Source organism: Lithobates pipiens, unplaced genomic scaffold (assembly GCF_037356315.1).
Source record: "Lithobates pipiens isolate NorthernLeopardFrog02 unplaced genomic scaffold, aLitPip1_a1.2 Scaffold_22, whole genome shotgun sequence".
Taxonomy (NCBI): domain Eukaryota; kingdom Metazoa; phylum Chordata; class Amphibia; order Anura; family Ranidae; genus Lithobates; species Lithobates pipiens.
The window spans coordinates 4,758,935-4,783,895 of NW_027507784.1; the positions used below are offsets into that span (position 1 = coordinate 4,758,935).

Below are 24,961 nucleotides of genomic sequence, written 5' to 3' on the forward strand. Positions count from 1 at the left end.
CGTTTTTAAAACTTTTTTTTGCAGTGACCTATGTCCCCTGAGGCAGGAGTCAGGTCCCCAAACCCTTTTTAGGACAGTATCTTGCATATTAGCCGTTAAAATTAGCACTTTCCATTTCGAACGTTCAAGTCCCATAGACTTCAATGGGGTTCTAACGTTCGTAACGAACGCGGGGGTCGTTCGCAAGTTCTGGTGCGAACCGAACCGGGGGGTGTTCGGCTCATCCCTATTTACAACATACATGCTGCCAAGAATGGACCCTAATCCTCCCGAGCCGACACTACCTACTCCCCTCCTGCCAACAACCTCATCACAGGTGAAAATAATTACTAGAACTAGAAATACTAAAGGAACTGTACCAGGAAGGGACTAGACCCACTTTGAACCCTGAGGACCCCAAACTGGACCTGTACACCCAACATCTCATTAGGTCTCCCAAAGTTAAACACACTGCCTTCCTCCCCCTGTCCAACTTCTATCCAAGATAATCCAAAGGATCATGCCTAGATCCCATATATACTCCAGTATAATTTGCAAACAATAATTAAGAAACAAAATAATTGATACGTTTAAAAAAAAAAAATCAGGACTTTGTATTCTTAAATAACAAAAATAACATTGAAATGGGTTCCATCGGCCTCATCCGGTGACATCCGGTCCTGGGTGGTGACTACAACGATTGTATGAGGATGATCAGAGCCGGGATAAGGAGATTCCAGAATATGTGAGCGCCTGGGGAAAAAAATACATAATTAATATTATTTCCATTTTCTGAGACAACCTGGGGCAGAGTCTAGTCTACATTGGCTCCCATGCCGGATGAATCTCCATGAAATCGAGTGTGAATACGTAAAACGCATAAAGTGGTTCCTTTAATTGGTGGACAGGAAAACGTAATAAGGTATCAGATATACGTCCTTGCATAAATTAATAAAATTAAAATAAATAATGATAATATTGAGAAAGCCGTAGGACGTGTTTAGCACATGGTGGTCCTGTCTTCAGGTTGCAAAATTTTGGAAATAGCTACAATATATAATCTCCTCTATGAGTTCTTAGATAGTAAAAATAAATAATAAACCTTTCTAAATAAACATGGCTGCAAAAATATCAATATCATGATCCTGGAAGACATCGAGCATTTCCATATCTGCTGCCAAGATCTAAATTTCAATGCTCGTGGATCGGGAAAAGTTGTAAATGATTGTAGATGATACACATGAAACATTTGACAAGGTATGGAATCCTTGGATTTCCTTTGTTAATTCATAATTGAGTTCTAAATTGATCTCTCTTCAACCCATCCCAATGGATTTTCAGCTTTCTTTCAATCCTAGCCATAGAAACTCTTATCATTGGGGCGTCCCAACTTCCTTTCTTTTCTCTTTGGTTTCAGCCTTGACATTGTTCTTCTACACTTAAAAAAATACATTTTGGGATTATGTTTACAAAAACATTTGTAGAGCTATTCATCCTGTCAAACTGCAGCCTTATTCAGCGATCGCATCATAATAACAGAAGCAACGTTTCAGAGCCTTGGAGGACAATTCATCAGGCATGTGACCAACATCAAACATCATATGTCTAATAAAGGGGTCCTGCGAGGCTCTTAAATGTTTCTTCTGTTATAATGTGATAGCTGAATAAAGCTTTGGACCAACTCTGGAGATCCGTATTGTGCTGGTGATATACGTTCGCTTTGGGTATCTTTGGATTCCAGTCGGTGGTCACTGCCCACCCACTTACATTCACAGCCATATCGAAGGGACGTGTGCCTTGGGAATAGTGTGTTTGAATTCCTGAGCAGAAGGCTGTCACCTTTAGCAGCAATGGTAATACAGATGCTATATGAGGAACTTTCCAATTCATCAGGAGATTTGGGTCAATGGGCTGACAAACACCCCACTGAGATTACCTTTTCACTAAAAAGCCAAATTCTACATCAGCCCAAATCTCATTCTTATCAAACACCTCACTAGGGACCCATCGCTAATGCTAAGTCATAAAAACTGATAATACCTCCAGGTTTTCTGCACTAAAATTTCATGAGTTCATATACCAGAATTTTTATTTTGATGGTGACAACTCAGCAGCACAACTGTGACTCCATAACAGGATGTGTCTGAACATGGACCTTCATAGTAGGATCACCGGGGATTCCAAGCATTTAGCTTAACCACATCCCACCCGGCCAATGTACATAAATGGCCGCATAGGAGCTTACCCATTTGGACTGTCTGTCTCTGTCCACAGTGCACATCACAGTGCACATCCCCACCTGTCACAGTGTCCCATCAACATCTGGCACACCAAGAACTATCTGTCCCTGTCCACAGTGCACATCGCCATCTGTCACAGTGTCCCATCAACATCTGGCACACCAAGAACTATCTGTCCATGTCCACAGTGCACATCAATATCTGTTACACCAAGCACCACCTGTCCCTTTCCACAGTGCACATCAACATCTGTCCCACCAAGCATCATCTGTCCCTGTCCACAGTGCACATCAACATCTGTCCCACCAAGTATCATCTGTCCCTTTCCACAGTGCACATCACCATCTGTCCCACCAAGCATCATCTGTCCCTTTCCACAGTGCACATCAACATCTGTCCCACCAAGCATCATCTGTCCCTTTCCACAGTGCACATCAACATCTGTCCCACCAAGTATCATCTGTCCCTTTCCACAGTGCACATCAACATCTGTACCACCAAGTATCATCTGTCCCTTTCCACAGTGCACATCAACATCTGTACCACCAAGTATCATCTGTCCCTTTCCACAGTGCACATCAACATCTGTCCCACCAAGCATCATCTGTCCCTTTCCACAGTGCACATCACCATCTGTCCCACCAAGCATCATCTGTCCCTTTCCACAGTGCACATCAACATCTGTCCCACCAAGCATCATCTGTCCCTTTCCACAGTGCACATCAACATCTGTCCCACCAAGCATCATCTGTCCCTTTCCACAGTGCACATCAACATCTGTCCCACCAAGCATCATCTGTCCCTTTCCACAGTGCACATCAACATCTGTCCCACCAAGCATCATCTGTCCCTTTCCACAGTGCACATGAATATCTGTCCCACCAAGCATCATCTGTCCCTTTCCACAGTGCACATGAATATCTGTCCCACCAAGCACCATCTGTCCCTGTCCACAGTGCACATGAATATCTGTCCCACCAAGCATCATCTGTCCCTTTCCACAGTGCACATCAACATCTGTCCCACCAAGCATCATCTGTCCCTTTCCACAGTGCACATGAATATCTGTCCCTTTCCACAGTGCACATCAACATCTGTCCCTTTCCACAGTGTCCCATCAACATCTGTCCCACCAAGCACCATCTGTCCCTGTCCATGCTTCACATCAACATCTGTCCCACCAAGCATCATCTGCCCCTTTCCACCATGCACATCAACATCTGCCATAGTGTCCCATTGACATCTGTCCCACCAAGCACCATCTGTCCCATGTCCACATCAACATCTGTCCCACCAAGCACCATCTGTTCTGTCCACAGTGCACATCAATATCTGTCCCACCAAGCACCATCTGTCCCATGTCCACATCAACATCTGCCACAGTGTCCCATCAACATCTGTCAACATCTGTCACAGTATACCAGTGCACAAAAACATTTTGTCAGTGTAAAAGAAAATAAAGAAACAGTGTAAAATAAAAAATAAAAAATACAAAATTAATTATTTACAAAATTGTATAACGTGCAGCACAGTGGTGTAGTGCGTAGCACTCTCGCCTAGCAGTAACAAGGGTCACTGGTTCAAATCCCAACCACGACACCACCTGCCTGGAGTTTGCATGTTCTTCCTGTGCCTGCGTGGGTTTCCTCCCACACTCCAAAGACATGCAGTCTCTCCAATATTGGCCCTAGTATATGAATGGGGACCCTGGATTGTGGGCTCCTTGAGGGTAGGAACCAATGAGAGTGTGCAATGTATAGGGACAATTGTAGGCACTCACTCTGGATGGACTGGTGTCTTTATTCAACCGTAATAACTATGTATAACAGAAACTAAGAAAAATATGTTTTTCTCAAAACTTTTTTTTTTTTTTTTTAATTTATAGCACAAAAAATTAAAAATCCAGTGGTGAGTAAATACCACCAAAATAAATCTCTGTTTGTGTGAAAAATATGATAAACATGTCATATGGATACAGCTGAAAGCTGAAAAATTGGTCTGGGCAAGAAGTGGGTGAAGGTGCCGATATTGAGGTAGTTAAATAACAAAGTGTTTGCCAGCTTCTCTCACCCCTATTTATAATAACAATTTAAAGAAAATATAAAAACTTACCAGTGATGGTGGAAGAACCGGATTCTGTAGAGAATAAAAACAGATGACATGTCAGTGGTATATAGAATGTATAGTATACAGTACAATATATTACCATATATTAAGATACACCATATTACCATTTATTACAGTACACCATTGATTAGTCCAATTGTTCATGACACTATACCGTATGACATGTGTAAGGCGTGATTTATGACCAGATCCCATGTTGGACCCCAAAGCATTTCTCATATCTTGCAGAGATCTAGGGTGGTCCATAAACACAATGCTTTAGTATAAAATGATGACATGTGCCTGTGGTTCAGGGCTAAGAGCCAGGGGCGTAACTATAGGGGGTGCAGCAGTCGTGACTGCAACTGGGCCCTGTGATCCAGGGGGCCCATGCAGCCCCCTCTACATATGGCCGGCAGCAGCATAGGCAGCTAGGGGTACCAGTGCACCATGCACACAGATGGCTGGAGGTGGAGGGTGACTAGCAGAGCTCCATGATCGACTATCGCACTGGCTGCTCTTTAGTTATTCATTCCCCGCATGACCTGTGTCCTCGGCCGGCTCCTCAGAGTACCCCTCTCCTGCTCCAAGCATTGCCGCTCAGTCCGATGTCTGTTCTCCCCAGCCAGAGTCCCGCCCCCCCTGAGTCTGGCCCACATTGCACTGCATACTTCTCCCGGGTAAACAAACTTTAAGCACACAGATGCAGTGCAGCCCTATGAGAGCTCTCCGGAGGACACTGCAGGCTTGTCTGCCAGCCCCCCTCCTCCCCCGTCATACACAGATGATGAAAGGTGTTTCTGGGAGATATGCTGATCGCCCGTCCAGCACACTGGATGGAGCCCAGGTCAACATGGATGAGTGTGCGGCCTACAGCTTGGTCATGGTGAGTGCGAGGACCCCATCCCCCACACACCATTACCTACCTCTCCATCTCCCCCTGGGGACAGGTGCCCCTTCTCACGTGGGGACAGGGACACCCATCTCCTCTGGAGACAGGGACCCCTTCTCACCTGGGGACAGGGACCCCTTCTCACCTGGGGGCAGTAACTTCATCTGCCCTGGAGAAAGAGACCTCATCTCTTCTGGGGACGGGGACCCCATCCTGCCTAGGGACAGTCCCCAAATGAGGCACCTAAAAATAAAAAATAAAACAAATATAAAAAAACTACTGATATCAGTGGTGGAAGGGCTCACAAAGGTCATACCTGTGACCACGCCCTGGAGTTCCACCGCCGGACTCGGAGGGAAGGGCCCTGACTGGGGTTCAGGGGGGCCCCTCATAGTTTCTTGCATCAGGGCCCTGAAGGTTCTAGTTACACCACTGCTAAGAGCTGTTTCTTCCTGACTCTTACATCTTATTGGCTCCTATCTGTGAAGGGCAACTTCATCAACCAACCGTCAGGAGCAGGGAAAGGTTTGCCCAAGTCTTCAGCTCCAGGGTCTTGTAGACACCGGCCTATTATAGCAACCAGGGTTTGGGGGTTTTATGAGGTCTCTGCAAGGTAAGTGAGTCTTCATACAGGTATAGAACACACGTTCCTCTAGAACAAGGATCTCCAAAACTACGGCCCTCCAGCTGTTGCGGAACTACACGTCCCATGAGGCATTGTAAAACTCTGACATTTACAGACATGACTGGGCATGATGGGAATTGTAGGTCCTGAACAACTGGAGGGCCGTAGTTTGGAGACCCCCTGCTCTGGAATACTCCCTTTAGGAAACTTCTCTAGATGTGTATTGAGGGACAAAGACAGGACACAAGTGTAGGGAATGTTGGATGCTTTACTCATCACCATATATAATGTACAACAAGAGCAACCAATCAATGATCTGATCATCACATTATATTGTACAAGTATAAAATAATCCACAGGACTTCCACCATTGTGATCTGATAGAAGAATAAAACACTTACCAGGAGTGGTGGGAATTGGATCTGGAAAATAGAATAAATAACATGAAATGAATACATATTCTCAGACACATTGACATCCCAGATAGGAAGGATAATTTGCCTCAAATGTGTGGCAGTGTTGAATTGTAAGTCTGGTAATGTGCTGCACATTTCACTGGTAAGTTGTACACTTGCAGAGCACTTGAAGGACAAGTTCTAGTTGACACTTTTGTGTGGTAAGTCTCTAGCAAGATCAACGTTGCAGTGGTGAGTCTACAGCAAGAGCTCTGAAAGTCTACAGCTTGAGAATTCAGGCACAGTGACCCCCTGTGGTGGGATGACTATTGCACAACACAACTGAACCAGAACTTGCGGCAGACTTGCAGAATGTTTGCAAAGAAAGTTAATCTGGAGTCATGCAATATGGCCCTGTGGTGTTGGCACGTGCAGTATGATTGGTCTTTGACTCGGAGACGGGGAGGAGGAGGCCGGTGTGATGGAGGAGAGTTGCCGATGAGTTTCTTCTGCTGGGAGGACCGATATAATCTAGTGGCTATGTGATCCCTGTTAAATCTCATAAAAGCGTATTTGACATTTCTGAGAAGTGGTCCATCCCTGATGGGAAGGGTCAGTGTGTGGAATACTGTCGGTGGAGCACCTGTCATGGCACTTGGATTCTGGAAATTTCACCCTTCAACTCCTTTATTTTGACGACCTTCACTTGAGTCATCTATATGAACTTTCTCTTGAAGCACTGCACTTGTGTGTATATATATATATAAATCTGTAACCATGTATTGCCAGTGAATTGTGTCAGCTGCTTTTCTATTGTTATTTTTACGTACAGTCATCATAAGCGTGGGTTATTGATAATAACTTTAGATATTAACTCTTAAAAGTTTTTTACTACTATTTGAGTGGCCAATTGCTTTTTTAAACAAGTCTAACGTATTGCACTTAAATATAGATGGTTCAAATCTCAACCGGTTCAGCAAGGACTGCCTGAGATTCGAACCGTCTATGTGCAGGCTGATCAATCAACTTGAGTACAACCAGCCCCTAGCTATGTGTTCTCCAGGCAGCAACGTCTCCCTGTGCCCCCCCTCCCCCTCCACTGGAAGAACACAATAGCTCCGTGGGAGGAATTGGGGGAATTGGCAATATCTGGATATGGTTGGGCCACATCTGGAGTACTCTGTCCAGTTCTGGTCACCAGTCCTCAGAAGGGATGTGCTGGAACTAGAGAGAGTCCAAAGAAGGGCAACAAAACTAATAAGGGGACCGGACACCCTAAATTACTAGAAACGACTGCAAGCTCTAAATGTATTCTCGTTGGAGAAGCGAAACACTTGAGAGGAGATATGATAGTGATCTACAATTATCTCAATGGGGATCCCAGCACAGGAAAAAATGATTCTCAGCAGGTGGAAGAGGACACGGGACCACACAATGAGACTGGAAGGTGGTGGCTGTGGGGAGTATGGATATTTTGACTGGTGAGGCGCAATGGGCCTAGGTACAGGGGGGTGCACTATGATGTAAGGCAGGGGGGTGCACTATGATGTAAAGCAGGGGGGTGCACTATGATGTAAGGCAGGGGGGTGCACTGTGATGTAAGGCGGGTGTTCACTATGATGTAAGGCAGGGGGGTTCACTATGATGTATTGCAGGGGGGCGCACTGTGATATAAGGCAGGGGGTGCACTGTGATATAAGGCAGGGGAGGTGCACTATGATGTAAGCGGAGGGTGCACTATGATATAAGGCAGGGGCATGCACTATGATATAAGGCAGGGGGGTGCACTATGATGTAAGGCAGGGGCATGCACTATGATGTAAGGCAGGGGGTGCACTGTGATGTAAGGCAGGGGGGTGCACTATAATGTAAGGCAGGGGGGTTCACTATGATGTAAGGCGGGGGTGCACTATGATGTAAGGCAGGGAGGTTCACTATGATGTAAGGCGGAGGTGCCCTATGATGTAAGGCAGGGGGTTCACTATGATGTAAAGCAGGGGTGTGCACTATGATGTAAGGCGGGGGTTCACTATGATGTAAGGCGGGGGTGCACTATGATGTAAGGCAGGGTGGGGGACATTTTACTTCTGATGGTGAGGGGCACTTAACATCTAATGTAAGGAGGGGTGGAGTACCCCGGACATCTAATCTTACTGATACAACCGGCCCTTTGAGGGCAACCATGATGATGATGACGGCCTACAATGAAATTGAGTTTAACACCTCTGATCTAACCCCCTTCCTTTCCACCTCCTGATTCCCAAAGCCCAATGATGACTTAAGCCTTAACCTTTCTAACCCCCAAAGACAAAACTTTCATCTGAACTATTGGGCTGATATTATATCTGTTTTTTTTTTCAAGGTAGTTCAATGCTGTCTCATATTTCTGACTCAGTTATGGTTCAGTAGGTTCAGTCTTTGGACGTTTGTCTGGTGTGACTAAATGGTTAGTGCTTCTACCAATGGCGGTTTAAATCCCAACCACGGCACTAACGGTCTAGAGTTATTCTCCCTGTGCCTGTGTGGGTTTCCGCACTCCAGAGACACGCTGGTAGGAAAATCGGCCCTAGTATGTGTATGTATGCGAGCTTGGGACCTGAGATTGCTTGTAGACATGGGCAATTGGTTTTGTTCCAAATTGAAATTTGGACAAATTTTATTTTTTCGGAAATTCAGATGTATTCGAAATTTCCAAAATTACAATATTACAGAATTTCAACAAATCCAAAATCACAAAAATAAAAAAAAGGCCAGAATTTGAATCAGTTCAGAAAGTTTTCAAATCAATTTCAATAGTTTGACAAATTAATTTTGAATAGTTTTAAAATTTGAATAGTTTTCAAATTCAAATAGTTTTCAAATTTGAATAGTTTTCAAATTCAAATAGTTTTCAATTTCAAATATTTTTCAAATTGAAAATCATTTTCCAATTTCCGAAGAGAATAAAATAGAATAGAAAATAAAGAAACAGGATAAAAAAAAATAAATAGAAAAGAATAAAACAGGAAATAAAAGAATAGAAATTAATAGAATAAAAAAAAACAATTGAATAAAATAAAAAGATAATAACCATCTCCTGAAATTCTACTTTCAAATAGAATAAATTCAAATTTAAAATGCACAAGTCTAGAAAAGAATAAAAAAAGAATAGAATAGAAAAAAAATAGAATAGACTATAATAGAATAGAAAAGAATATCATTATAAAAACAATAGAATCAAATTGAATGAATATAACTATTTCCCACAATTCATATAGAATCAATTAAAATTTAAATAGAATAGAAAATAATAGATTAGAATAGGAAGATGGTTATATTCTTTCTGTTCTATTCTGTTGTTTTTTTTTTTTCTTCACTGTTCAGTTATTTTCTATTTTATTCAAATCTATTTGTTTCTATTCTATTTAAATTCAAAATTCTATTCTATTCTTCTGTTATTTGAATGATATTTATACTATTATTTTATTTTATCCTATCCTATTTGTTTCTATTCCATTCTGTTCTTTTTTTTTTTACTATTCTATTTTGTTCTGTTTTACTCTATTATATTCTATCCCTTTATTTTCTGTTATTTTTTTTTATTTTATTCTATTTTTTTATTTTTTATTTTTATATTCCTTTCCTTTATTTCATATTCTATTTTATCCTCTTTGGAAATTGCTAAGTTATGCGAAATTTGAAAACTTTTCGAAATCGGAAACTATTTGAAGATGATTCGAAAAAACTATTCAAATAGATTCAAATTTGAATTCTGAAAAAAATCTAATTTGATTTGAATGTGAATAATCAAAACAAATTCCGAAAGCGAATTAAACAGGTTAAATGAATTTAACTAAATTAATTTATGTAAATAACGAATCGAAACAAATTTTTTTGCACGTCTAACTGCTTGAGAGCCGGGACTGATGTCAATGTATAATATATACATAAAGTTCTGCATAAATTCTCAGTGCTTTATAAATACCTGGAACAATAAAGGATTGTATAATAATAAATAAATAATAATAAATTAAGTATCCAATCACAAGTTTACCTGATCTCCTAATTGGTCCAATTGTCAGAGCAACATTAAAACTGTACGGGATTCCAGGTTCATTGCAGGCGCACTAGAAAGAGACAAGGCCATTAAGAAAACAGGGAGGAAGGGCACGGGTTCAATCGGTATAAGATCTTCTCTATGAAGTCATCACATTATTCACAGAGCTAATCTGACGAGCTGACTAAACGGAGCTCAGGTCCCACCTTATCACTTTCCTCCATGAAGAAAATCAATGTTACAGTTTGGGGTTGAGGAACTCAAACGTCCTCTACAGAGCCCTCAACCCTACTGAACACTAGACATGGGCACACTGAAATATTTCATTTTGGAATTTAATTTTCATCTGAAAAATAAATTTATTTAGCTACTCCCGAAATTTGTTTTTATTTATTTTGTTTCGTTAAAAAAATGCATTTGTCCCGAAAATTAAGGTGGAATCTGTCACTGAAGGCTTATGGTGTCTGTCGAATGTTCTAAGAAGATTCGACGGAGCAGCTAAACTGTACGACGGCCGCATTTGTACATTTCCGGTTGAATGTTCCGCCTACAAGCTATAGTAGAATTCTAATGTTGTATGACACTAGTAATAATTATATTTATTCATTATTATTACTAGTCAACCAACATTAGAATTCTTCTATAGCCTATGGGCGGAGCATTTCACCATAAATGTCCGCTCGCGGCGACTGCTTCGCCGAATCTTCATGTCAAATCTTTTCTCTCTATGTAGAATAATCTTGGACTAATAGAGTTAGGTTAGGCACATTCAACCTTTTTTGCTATTGTCTCTATAATGTTGAATCTTTTCTCTCTATGTCGAAACTTTTCTCTCTATGTCGATTCTTTTCTCTCTATGTCAAATCTTTTCTCTGTATGTCGATTCTTTTCTCTCTATGTCGAATCTTTTCTCTCTATGTTGAATCTTTTCTCTCTATGTCGAATCTTTTCTCTCCATTTCAATTCTTTTCTCTCTATGTCGAATCTTTTCTCTCTGTGTCGAATCTTTTCTCTCTGTGTCAAATCTTTTCTCTCTGTGTCAAATCTTTTCTCTCTGTGTCAAATCTTTTCTCTCTGTGTTGAATCTTGTCTCTCTGTGTCGAGACTTTTCTCTCTTTGTCAAATTATTTCTCTCTATGTAGAATAATCTTGGACTAATAGAGTTAGGTTAGGCACATTCAACCTTTTTAGCCATTGTCTCTATAATGTTGAATCTTTTCTCTCTATGTCGAATCTTTTCTGTCTATGTTGAATCTTTTCTCTCTATGTCGAATCTTTTCTGTCTATGTTGAATCTTTTCTCTCTATGCCGATTCTTTTCTGTCTATGTCAAATCTTTTCTCTCTATGTCGAATCTTTTCTCTCCATTTCAATTCTTTTCTCTCTATGTCAAATCTTTTCTCTCCATTTCAATTCTTTTCTCTCTATGTCGAATCTTTTCTCTCCATTTCAATTCTTTTCTCTCTATGTAGAATAATCTTGGACTAATAGAGTTAGGTTAGGCACATTCGACCCCAGGTTCTATGGACACAGATCGCTATTGTCAGTGTCATGTCGAATCTCCTAGCTATATCCAACTGTTGTCGCAACGAAAACGGAAATAAAGCATTTGTTTATGTCGGATCTTTCGATTTTCAGATTCTGCACGTTCGTTATGGTTTGTTAAAACGATAAGGAAAATACCCAAAATTCGGACGAAAATGCATTTGGACGAAAGTGAATGCACATGTCTACTGAACACCTTTGGGATCAATTGGAATGCCAATTGATGAGCCAGTTTTTCTCCTTCAACATCAGTACCTGACTTCACAAATGGGAACAAATTCCCATAGACACTCTCCGATGATGGGGTTTAGGTGTCTCCAGTGAAGGGTCCTGTTAATACTCCATCATCCAAAGATATTGTAGAAAATTGTTCTTCCAACCTTATGATGGCAGCTTGATGAAGACCCTTTTCTGTTCCAGCATAACTGTCAGACCCTGTGTATAAAGCCAGCTCCATAAAGGCATGGTTTGACCAGTTTGGTGTGGAGGAACTCAAGTGTCCTTTACAGAGCCCTGACCTCAACCCCATTGAACACCTATGGGATTAATTGGAATGCCGATGGTGAGCCAGGTTTTCTCCTCCAACATCAGTACCTGACCTCACAACCTGGAACAAACTCCCATAGACACCCCCAGATGATGGGGTTTAGGTGTCTCCAGTGAAGGGTCCTGTTAATGCTCCATCATCCAAAGATATTGTAGAAAATTGTTCTTCCAGCCTTATGATGACAGCTTGATGAAGTTGTTCCAGCATAACTGTCAGACCCTGTGTATAAAGCCAGCTCCATAAAGGCATGGTTTTACCAGTTTGGTGTTGAGGAACTCAGTTGTTCCGTACAGAGCCCTGACCTCAACCCCACTGAACACGTTTGGAATGAATTGGGACACTGGTTGTGAGCAAAGAGGCGGTCCTTGACATGACGGATGGTGTGTCTGAGGGACCCCCCGTAATAGATTCGGAATAAGTGACAGTAGATCTCCTATTGCAGTTACACTATAAATAGAGGATTTTGATTTGAATCCTAAACCTATTGACACTGCGAGATCTTTTTCATGACTGAAAGCTGGAAAGTACTAATGGACAATGGAGTGATACCTGCTACATATATGTATCATACAATTTATTGCAAGATAATAGATTTTTTGGTTTTTGTTATTTGTTATTTTCATTTTTATGTTAATCATGTCTTCGTTCATGTCTGTTTCTACAATCATCATGTCTAGATAATTTTTTTATAAAATCTACATGTTATGTGTACAATAAATTTAGAATTTGAATCAAATCCTAGTGTCTTTGACAATTTAAAGTCCCAATTCTTTTTCTTGGAGGAGGGCGGGGGATACAAAATACCTTCTACATATATAGGGATGTGGCAAACTCGCTATACTATCTGACATGGTGAAAATCGATATTTATCTGGTTGTGAGCAAGGTCTTCTCATCCAACATCAGTACCTGATCTCATAATGGGCAAAAATGTCCACAGACAAATCCTGTAGGAAGCCTTCCCCGAAGAGTAGAGGATGGTATACATACAGCCACAACAGACACTACAAAGCACCAATATCATATTAAAACACAAATTGTGGTTCCCACGACCAAGAGATCCAACATTATCAGTCCCTATTCCCCAAGACTCGTTTTCCATTTAAGGTCCAACACTAATAAATGGATAATTGGGCTGGGTTGTTTCCAAGACTTCCCATTCCCAGATGGTGTTTCTCACCTATCATCACATTCCCAACCCTACTGAAGACCTTCAATTCAAATGCCGATGGCAAACCAGGTCTTCTCATCCAAAATCAGTAGCAATCAATGGACACAAAATCCCGCAGACACCCTCCAAAATGTATATGATTTTTTTTTTCCCTAAATCTGAACATTTAAGCCTTGTACACATGGTCGGAGAATCCGTCAGAATGCGTCTTATCAGACCGTGTAGTCGGATAATCCGACTGTGTGTGGTATGCATCGGACTGATTCCGTCGGAATATCCATCCGACCCAATTTTCCAACATGTTGGAAATATTTACCGACCAACTGGTTTGATCGGACATACTCCGATCATGTGTAGAGAATTTTGATCGGACCAAGTGCCACGCATGCTCAGATCAAATTCCTACATCAAAGCTATTGGCTACTAGTCTCATCGTAACAAAATTACGTCATCACGTTCTGAATGATCGGATTTTTCGACAACGTAGTCCGACCGTGTGTATGCAACATTTTCGGACAAGATCCGACGGGCAAAATCCGACGGACAAAATCCGACGGATTTGGTTGGCAGAATGTCCGACCGTGTGTACAGGGGCTTAGGCCTTGTACACACGATCGGACTTTCCCACAACAAAACTGTGGATTTTTGATTTGAAGGGCGTTGGCTCCTACTTGTCCTGCATAGACACGGTCACACAAATGTTGGCCAACAATTACGAACGTAGTGATATACAAGACTTACCTGATATCTCCATTACGAACGCTAGTTTTAGAAGGACGAGCGCTTCCGGCTTGTCCTTGATTCCGAGCATGTGTGTTCCGACAGACTCGTGTACACACGATCGGAAAGTCCGACAAACAAAAATTTGTTGGTGGAAAATTTGAGAACCTGCTAGCCAACATTGGTTGGCGTAAAGTCTGACAACAAATGTTCAATGGAGCGTATACACGGTCGGGCTTTCTGCCAACAAGCAACACATCCAACATTTGTTGTCTGAAAATCTGATTGTGTGTACGAGGCATAAGGATTGTGTGATCTCCAGCAAAGCAATACACAAATCATAATTTTTCCAATTGCCTGAACTGTGTGTTTCTCAGAAGATCCACAGGACATAAAAACATTATAAAATAATGTAAAGGCGCACCTATAGTAAGCATTGAGCCTGTTTATACCCCTTGGCTTGAAATGAATCCTTTTATTATTGCATAGAATTCTCTGTGTCCAAGTCGTGAATATTAACCTCTAGAGACCTGCTTTGCCGGGACTACGTCTATTGAGGGGCGCGCGTCTATGAGACTCGCCTGATCACGGATCCGAGCAAGGGGCCGATCCCGACCCCTTACCACGTGATCAGCTGTCAGCCAATGACAGCTGATCATGTGACAAAACAGAGCCGGTAATCGGCTATTTTTCCACCTCGCGCTGACAGCGTGAGGAGAAAAAAAAGCAGGTCACCGGCGGCCGGTCATCAGTCCCAATCACGGCCAGATCAGTCCCGATCACGGCCAGATCATCAGTGCCCACCTGCCCCCTGCCAGTGCCTCCTAAGTAAGGGACAAAGTGAAACATTAGTGCCACCCATTAGTGCCCACAGTGCCACCCATTAGTGCCCACAGTGCTACCTATCAGTGCCATCTATCAGTGCCCACAGTGCCACCTATCAGTGCCCACAATCTGCCGCAAAAACAGTGCTGCACCTCAGTGCCACATATCCGTGCCCATCAATGTCATCTACCAGTGCCCAGCAGTGCCGCCCATCAGTGCCCAGCAGTGCTGCCTATCAGTGCTCAGCAGTGCCACCTATCAGTGCCCATCAATGCCCATCCATGCCACCCATCCGTGCCACCCATCCGTGCCACCCATCTGTGCCATCTTATCTGTGCCCATCTTTGCCCATCAGTGCCGCCTTATCTGTGCACATCAGTACTGCCTTATCTGTGCCCATCGGTGCCACCTTATCTGTGCCTATTAGTGCCACCTTAACTGTGCCTATCAGTGCCCAACAGTGCAGCCCATCAGTGCCCACCAGCGCCGCCTTATCAGCGCATTTCAATGAAGGAGAAAAATTACCTGTTTGCAAAATTTTATAACAAACTATTAAACATGATTTTTATTTATTTTTTTGCATTTTTTTTGTTTGTTTAGCAAAAAATAAAACTCCGAGCTGTAATTAAATACCACCAAAAGAAATCTCTATTTGTGGGAAAAAAATGATAAAAATTTCATTTGGGTACAGTGTTGTATGACCGCGCAATTGTCATTCAAAGTGCATCAGCGCTGAAAGCTGAAAATTGGTCTGGGCAGGAGGGGGGGTTTAAGTGCCCAGTAAGCAAGTGGTTAAATGGTAAAATATTTTATTTTTTTATTTTTTTGTTTTGTATTTTTTTTATTGCTGAGCCAAACTAAAGTTGGTTGTTTTTTTCTGAAACCTCCAGCACTGAACTGGCTACCCAGTCCAATAATGGAGATCACACAAACAACCAACTTGTGATCACCATTTTCATTGGAAGTCCCAATGGAAATACCAACATTGATGAGCTCATTGAATCCCAGATCAGACAAAATAGTCAACTTCTGATATTTTGATCCTGTTGACTATTTAGTTATAGGAATGTTCATTATGTGGGTATTCATAGAGTGTGTTGCCCACCTGCTTACATTGTGTGACAATGTTTGGGAGATTCAATGATTAGCAAACCGGTCATGTTTCTGATTCATTCATAACCAATAATCAATAAACTCTTCATTTAAAGAACTGTCTAACAATTGAAACTCTAATGCCCCATACAGGCGGTCGGAAATTCAGAAAAAGTCAGATCGGATTATGTTGTCGGAAAATCTGATCGTGTGCAGGCTCTATCGGACTTTTTCTGTCGGAAATTTCCGAAGGAAAAAGTTGGAGAGATGGATCTAAAATTTTCCGACAAACAAGATCCGATCTGACTTTTTACAATTGTGTGTAGAGTGTGTATTTCTGACGCACAAAGTGGCACGCATGCTCAGAAAAAATTTGGAGACGAAAGCTATTGGCTACTGGTCTCTATGTAGTCCTGTCGTACTTGATTTACGTCACCTCGTTCCGAAATAATCGGATTTTCCAACAGCTTTGTGTGTCCGTGTGTATGCAAGACAAGTTTCAGCCAAAATCCGTTGGAAAAAAAATCGGATGGATTTTGTGGTCGGAATGTCCGACCGTCTGTATGGGCATAATGTCTCGTACACGCGATCGGACTTTCCAACAACAAAACTGTGGAATTTTGTTCGAAGGGTGTTGGCTCCAACTTGTCTTGCATACACATGGTCACACAAATGTTGGCCAACAATTATGAACATAGTGATGTAGAAGATGTACGTAATATCTCCATTACGAATGCTAGTTTTACAAGCGCTTCCGGCTCATCCTTGATTCTGAGCATGCATGGACTTTTGTCCGACGGACTTGTGTAACACGCCATCGGAAAGTCCTACAACAAACATTTGTTGGCGGAAAATTTGAGAACCTGCTAGCCAACATTTTGTTGCCGGAAAGTCCGAACAACAAATGTTCGAAGGAGCGTACACACAGTCGGACTTTCCGGCAACAAGCTCACATCCAACATTTGTTGTTGGAAAATCCGATCGCGTGTACGCGGCATTACAGATTGAATGCACTTAGGCTGGGTTCACACCATTGCAAATTGGATGCAAGTTCCCCTCATTCAATTCACAATGGCAGGAGATTTTGACCGGATCTCTCACATCTCCGCTGCGGTTCCGGTGTGAATTTGCACAGGAGCCCTGTGCTTCTTTTCGTCTGTTTCAGGTCCAAATTCAACCATAAATTTGGGCTGAAATCAGACCTGAAACAATGTACAGGGACATACCGGATGGGAGCCGAATGTGGCGATAGTGTGAACCCAGCCTCAGACAATAAAAGCCACCACTCTGGAGAAGAGGCCATCATTTTGAGTGTATGTCTCATTGTTGCACTGTTGCAGGTGTAATTGATGCTCTAACCCTCTTTCTACAGCTCGAAATCCTACTTACCTGGCTAACGGGTACAGTACTTCTGTCACACACTCTCATAGCACAATGTACATATGCGCTGTTGTTGTTTCCAACATACTTGAACAGACTCACAGAAAACCGTCCTTTATTGGAAGAACTGCCCTCGTCGATACTTAAAATTGAATATTCCAACTTAGAACAACTAAAGAAAACAAAAGTGAGAAAAAAAAAGATATTTTACTGATTTCATACACATTGTACTAAAATACTTTATTCAGGAAACGAACAATGTAAACAATGGTTCATATGTAAAGGGAAAGGCCAAACAGATCGGGTACTATAGCTTTGGATGGACACAGGTGGGTTGGATGGACACAGGGGGGTTGGATGGACACAGGTGGGTTGGATGGACACAGGTGGGTTGGATGGACACAGGTGGGTTGGATGGACACAGGTGGGTTGGATGGACACAGGTGGGTTGGATGGACACAGGTGGGTTGAACCGTCCAGCAGCTTCTCCTGTCTCTGGACACTGGTAGAGAGATCTCTACACTCAGGTTTCCAATATGTGTCTCCTTTTTCATCTGCTTTGGGGATCCCAGTCTGCTGCCCATGTTTTTATGGGAGTAAACCAAGGTTGGTTTACAGATCCCTCATCTACCGCTACTGGTCATGGAAAAGGAAATTTCGGGTGGCAGTAGATGACAGGGACATGCAGTCAGGGGAGGCAAAAAAAAAAAGGATCAAGCTTTGAGGGTCGTAGCTCGGCGACCCCAAATTTGTGTAGCTGAAGTCCTACCCCACCACTTTGGCTCCTACGACCTATGATTCTGCAGATACGGGACTCCTTGCACAGTCAGAAGCTGCATATAAAGCGTGCAGTATAAATACAAGGCGGCACACTCAGTTTGCAGCAGACTGAGAGGATGAGCTCACAGAACCTCTCCTCACTTCTTGTCAGAGGCACTGAGCTCAATGGACAGCTTGGAGCCTTGGACCAATGGTAAAGTACTATTGGCCCCAGTTGCAGTGGAGGCATGCCTCTCACTGCAGTGTCATAGAAGGGGGCATGTCTAAAAGACAAATACTCCCTCCCAGCCCTCTTATCTAAAAGAAAAAAACATGTTTATGTGTATAAGATTTACCCCCCATCCCATGTTTTTCTCACACAACTAAGAAGGTGAATGAGAATCTTCTGCTGCTGAAAAGGTTCAAGCCAAACCATATATTATTATATTATATGTTATAAGATCATTGTGACAGACCTAGCTGGGACAGAGGCTGTTGGAGGGGACAGAATGCGAGCCTCTTGCCTTGCGATTATGGGCCCTCGCATTTGGGGGAACGGTGCTCTTTGTGAGCTGTATGCCTGGGGACCCCTAAGGTGGTGTTACTTGGATTCAGATCCATGTCCCCCCCAAGACACACAGACTCTGGATATGTATTTGCCATATTAGCAATAGACTGAATCACACTGCTACCACCAATGTAAATGAAGATTGTGAAGGATCCAATCCCCCACACTTTGAGTGCTTCCGTCAGTATAATGCTTCCTAAGCCTCAATATAGATATCAGATATTCCAACCGCTCACAAGCACAAAACAAGACGACACTTGCTTAGCTGCTCAACATGGACTGATTTATTAGAACCAAAAAGACAAGTATTTATAATACAGTAGAAGACTCAAAAACCTAACCTAATTAGCATGAGCTAGGAGACAAAGTCTTACCCTGAAAAGTCCTATCTCGCAGACAACTAGTCTGGGTCAATGATTAGATAATTAGCTTATGCTAATTAGGTTAGGTTTTAGTCTTATACTGTATTATAAATACTTGTCTTTTTGGTTCTAATAAATCAGTCCGTGATGAGCAGCTCAGCAAGTGTCGTCTTGTTTTGTGCTTGTGAGCGGTTGGAATATCTGATATCTATATTCAGACTTAGGAAGCCGTATACTGACGGAAGCACTCAATCGGAGTGTGGGGGATTGGATCCTCCACAATCATCATTTATTATTTATCTATTTACTGTGAAATTACAACTTCAAACTTCAGTAATTTGTCCGGTAAGCCACCTGCTTGAGTACAGTTTTTGAAAATATAGTAAAATTACCCTAAAAAAATCTATATAATAATTATTTGTATATTACTTATGGTAATTAACCCCTTGCCACCCAGGCTAATTCTCACACTTCTCTGCTATCTTCAAAAATAATAATTTCTTTGTTGGAAAACTGCTCAGAACCCCCCAAACATTATATATATATATATATATATATATATATATATATATATATATATATATATATATATATATATATATATATATATATATATATATTTATATATATATTTTAGCAGACACCCTAGAGAAAAAAAATGGCAGTCGTTGCAACTTTTTATGTTGCCCGTTATTTGTACAGACATTTTTTCAAGGTTTTTTTTTTTTTCAAAGAAACCGTTTCACGAATAAAAAAAAAAAAAAACAGTAAAGTTAGCCTGATTTTTTTTGTAAAATGTGAAAGATGATGTTACACCGAGTAAATAGATAACTAACATGTCACACTTTAAAACATGCGCACGCTCGTGGAATGGCGCCCAAATTTCAGTACTTAAAGGGGTTGTAAAGCTAAAACATTTTTGGCAATATCTGATCTATATGCTCTATAGATAAAGAATCTAGCTGTTATTTCTGCCGAAATGTTTTCTTTACCAGTTAGATAAATAGGCTTTATCATTACTTCCTCCTTTCCTCTCTGTATGTTCTCCTCAACTTCCGGGTTTTCAAAGGAACTACAATTCCCCTGATGCTTAGCTGCATCACGCATGCGCAGTGCCGCTTTTTTTGCGCACAGCGTCTCCCCCGCAGGGATGTAGTCCCAAGGGAAGGGGGCGAGCATGCTGACTAACCCCCAGCCAGAACGTCTCGGATGACGGGGGCAAGCTTCTAGCGGAGGAACAGGACGTTAAAAATTCTTACACAGAAACAAAAATCATTTACAAAGGAAAACGAAGGAAAAGGTAAGTGAACCAACAGTACACTACCTTAAAGGAACATATTAAGAAAATTAAAAAAACAAACCTTTACAACCCCTTTAAAAATCTCCATAGGTGACGCATTTTTACAGGTTAAAGAGGAGGTCTAGAGGTAGAATTATCGGTCTCGCTCTAAAGATGGCGGCGTATGTAACCCGTGTATATCTGGCTCTGATAATAGGCAGTGGCTCTCCAGCCGCTCACCTCACCGCACCTCCCTGGTAGACAGATCTTCTAAGCTTACCTGCTTTGGAAGAACTGGTATTTCTGAGGGTCGTTCATATCATTTGTTGGGGTGGCGTAGCAGTTCTGCATCAGCAGAACATAATTAGATGTGCCTCCAAGAAAGAAGACTCCGACATACAATACTTCCTCTGTGGACAGGACGGCTTCCCATCCCGTGTACGGAGTTGTGTAGTTGCCATTATACAAAGCCATGTGGACGTTGAACGTTAATTTCCCAAAAAATTTGTAAGTTATAGTCCTACATTTCAAAATAATGATAAACAACAATTAAATATATAATACTAATAATGTAAATGACAGCTAAAAGGTAAACAGGTAAAGAATGGTGAAGATAGAAGGAGGGAGAGTAGAAAGGCTTAATCCTAGTTATAGACAAGAACACAATACACAAGTTCTCTGCACTACTGTAGGACAAATAACAGAGGCCGAAATAAAGATCATACCACAGGAAAATTACTGTCACATGAAGTGGTGGCTGGTGTTTTTTTTTTGGGGGGGGGGGCGCAAACAACCTGCCCCTTCTGTGTGGCACGGCTCTGCACTCCCAACACCCTCTGTCCTTACCGTGGATGCGGTGAGGGCATCGGTTGGAGCTGCTGTGGCCATCTCCCAGCGTTGCGGGCTCCAGTGTCCTCCCCTGGAGTCCTCTCCTCTCTGCTCATTCCAAAGATGTTCTATCGAGGTGAAGGACAGGTCTCTGAGTCATGTTGGAACAGGAAGGGGCGATCCCCAAACTCTTCCCACAAAGTTGGGAGCATGAAATTGTCTAAAATGTCTTGGTATGCTGACGCCTTAAGAGTTCCCTTCACTGGAACTAAGGGGCCAAGCCCAACCCCTGAAAAACACCCCCACACCATCACCATAATCCCCCTTCCACCCACCCACCACCCAATAATCCCCCCCATACACCATAATTCCCCCCAACCCCGACACCATAATCGCCCCTCCACCAAATGATTTGCACCAATGCACAAAACAAGGTCCATAAAGACATGAATGAGCGAGTTTGGGGTGGAGGAGGAACTTGACTGGCCTGCACAAAGTCCTGACCTCAACCCCATAGAACACCTTTTGGATAAATTAGAGTGGAGACTGTGAACCAGGCCTTTTCATCCAACAACAGTGCCTGACCTTACAAATGCTCTTCTGGAAGAATGGTCAGACATTCCCATAGACACACCCCTAAACCTTGTGGACGGCCTTCCCAGAAGAGTTGAAGCTGTTATGGCCGCAAAGGGTGGAGCCAACTCAATATTGACCCCCCCGGACTAAGACTGGGATGTCATTACAGTTCATGTGTGTGTAAAGGCAGGTGTCCCAATACTTTTGGTATTGTAGTATACTGTATATTTCATATGCTCCTCAGCTCCATTGAGTGGTCTATAATGCAGCTTTTTATTACCGCCTTTAATGAAAAAGAACATTTATTCAGTAGATAATACTTAATGTGATTGTAGCCGTATTAGTGCAATTGTGACAGAGAAAATTTAGTACTGTCCGTGATACTTTTTTTTTATTTGCACTAACATACAATTTTTCAGGACAAGCTTTCAGGGTATGTCCCCTTCTTCAAGGTCCAAGCAGTGCTGATTTACACATTTTTAAGTAAAATGTAAAAACAAAACAAAACAAAAAAAACCTCTGAGGGAAAGGAGAGAAAAAAAAAGCACATACAAATCAATGGCAATAAAGATAACAGCAGAGTTAGTGAGATAAGACAGAGGGAGAGCTATGGAATGGAGGGGAGGTGCTAGTCACAGAGGGGGAAGGAAAGGAAAACCCTTTGAACTAAGAATGATAATTCTTTTTGACACAAATAATAATGGCCTGAATTTAGATATAGGTTTCCTTACCCATTATACTAAAGTTTTACAACCCCCTCTGTGACTAGCTCTCCCTCTGTCTTATCGCACTAACTCTGCTGTTATCTTTATTGCCATTGATTTGTATGTGTTTTTTTTTCTCTCCTTTCCCTCAGAGGTTTTTTCTTGGTTTTTACATTCTACTTAAAAATTTGTAAATCAGTACTGCTTGGACCTTGAAGAAGGGGACATACCCCGAAAGCTTGTCTTGAAAAATTGTATGTTAGTGCAAATAAAAAAAGTATCACGGACAGTACTCAATTTTCTTCAGAAGATAAAACAGCCTAGTTTTTCCCCATTAGCACAGGACGAATGTACGTGAAGATTTTCTGGATGAGTGGCTATGAAGATGATTTGTAAATAGCCCATACATGTATTTTCTGCTGTGATGTATTAGTTCACGTTTATCTGGATAATCGTCTATGAAAATCTCGGTTGGGTCGGTCAGATTTGATGGAGCTCCTCATGTGAATCCAGCCAGGAACCATGTTACTAAGCAGTCACCCCAGAGACATTTTCCATCATCCTAAAGCCTCGTACACACGATCGGAATTCTGTCCGACAGAGCGTCAGACTTTTGTCCGAAGGGCGTGTGCCGGGAACTTGTCTTGCATACTAACGGCACACAATTGTCGGCCAACAAACACGAATGTAGTGATGTACTACGAGGAATTTCAGCTCTTGAGTGCCACTCTTTGGGCACCTTCTGTCGTGTTTGGTGAGCATTGATTCCGAGCATGCGTGTTTGTACTTTGGACTTTTGTGTGATGGACTTGTGCACAGATGGTAGGAAAATCTGACAACAGACCATTGTCTGGAGAAAGTTAACGAGCCTGCCATCCAACATTTGTTGGCGGGAAAGTTGGACAACAATTGTCGGATTTTAGGCAAACAGTCTCATCACACAATCCCTGGAAGAATATCCAATCGTGTGTACGAGGCTTAAAGCCTCAGAAGCCTCATACACATACCCGTGGATTTTTGTCCAAAGGGTGTTGGCTGTGAACTTGTATTGCATACACACGGCAGGACTTTTTCAGCCAACTTTCACCAAATCACGTAGTTTTTCTGCTCTTTACCGCCACCTTTGGTCAACTTCTGTATTGTTGTCTGATCTTTTGCATTGGTTCTGAGCCACATTGTAAAGTTCAATGGTTTTGTGTACACACGATCAGACTTTGCTCCATCAGACTTTTGTTGCCGGAAAGTTTGTCCGTTCACACAGCCATCAAAAGTCCGATGAAAACCGAAAAAGTTTGTCCGATGGAGAGTACATATTTGCATATTTGTTTCAAAAAGTCCAATCGTGTATATGGGACTATACACACAAATCGACAGAGCGTCGGACTTTTGTCCGAAGGGCGTGTGCCTGGAACTTGCCTTGTATACAAACATCACACAATTGTCGTCCAACAAACATGAACGTAGTGACGTGCTACATGGAATTTCAGCTCCACCCTTTGGGCACCTTCTGCTAATGTCGTGTTTGGTGAACATTGATTCCGAGCATGCGTTTTTGTAATTTTGACTTGTGTACACACGCTCGGAAAACCCAATAATAGACCGTTGTCCATGGAAATTTTATAAACCTGCCATCCAACATTTTTCCACGGAAAAAAATTGTAAACCTGCCATCCAACATTTTTCCACGGAAAATTTAGAAAACTCCCCTCCCAACATTTGTCCACGGAAAATTTATAAACCTTCCATCCAACATTTGTCCACGGAAAGTTGGCCTACAATTGTCTGGTGGAGTGTACAAATGGTAGGATTTTACGCCAGCAGTCTGTCTCGATCGTCCGATCGTATGTACAAGGCTTTAGACTCACATTTTGATTTTCTTTTTCTTTTACCTGATGATAGGATTTGGAACCGTATTCAGACTGGATATTATATCCAACGTGTGGGAACACTGCAGGGGTATGTTCAGGGTGGTTTTTCCTGGGGTGTTTTGGGTGGTGTCCACATCAATGATGATATCAATCTTATACGTGATATGAGTTATATTTGTTTCCTTTACAGAAATTAAAAAGAAAAAACAATAATTAAAAATAATAATAATAGTGCCGACACCTATGTCCTCCTCGCCCATCACACCCACCATCCGCCATACAAAGGCCAAACAAAGACCATGCAACTTCAACTATGGCATAGAGACGAGGGATTTTATTTTAACACACGTCTGGAGGATTTTTTTTTATTTATGTATTTTCATGAATAGATTATTATAATATATATATATAATACTGTATATATAAATAATAATGATATCATTAGTGGGAATGCTTCAGTAGTCCC

At 41.9% G+C, this 24,961-nt stretch overlaps 1 protein-coding gene across 1 annotated transcript; it reads right to left on the reverse strand.

Annotated features, from left to right (window-relative positions):
• Positions 1–564: 564 nt before the first annotated feature.
• LOC144000328 (pancreatic secretory granule membrane major glycoprotein GP2-like) lies at positions 565–24,894 on the reverse strand. Its single transcript, XM_077494066.1, has 7 exons — positions 24,517–24,894; positions 20,800–21,039; positions 17,561–17,723; positions 10,271–10,343; positions 6,244–6,264; positions 4,332–4,355; positions 565–732 (listed from the first exon to the last, which is right to left on the reverse strand). The coding sequence occupies exons 1-7, from the start codon at positions 24,765–24,767 to the stop codon at positions 671–673; spliced, it is 834 nt and encodes a 277-aa protein (XP_077350192.1). The 5' UTR covers positions 24,768–24,894; the 3' UTR covers positions 565–670.
• Between the last annotated feature and the right edge of the window lie 67 nt (positions 24,895–24,961).

What these genes read in the sequence shown, in the direction of transcription:
- LOC144000328 (XM_077494066.1), bottom strand. Translation starts at nt 24,767, where the DNA reads ATGGTGGGTGTGATGGGCGAGGAGGACATAGGTGTCGGCACTATTATT. An exon ending in TACCAGTTCTTCCAAAGCAG is followed by an intron (nt 17,724 to 20,799) that starts GTAAGCTTAGAA and finishes TGTTTTCTTTAG; the next exon opens with TTGTTCTAAGTTGGAATATT. An exon ending in GTACTGTACCCGTTAGCCAG is followed by an intron (nt 10,344 to 17,560) that starts GTAAGTAGGATT and finishes GTCTCTTTCTAG; the next exon opens with TGCGCCTGCAATGAACCTGG.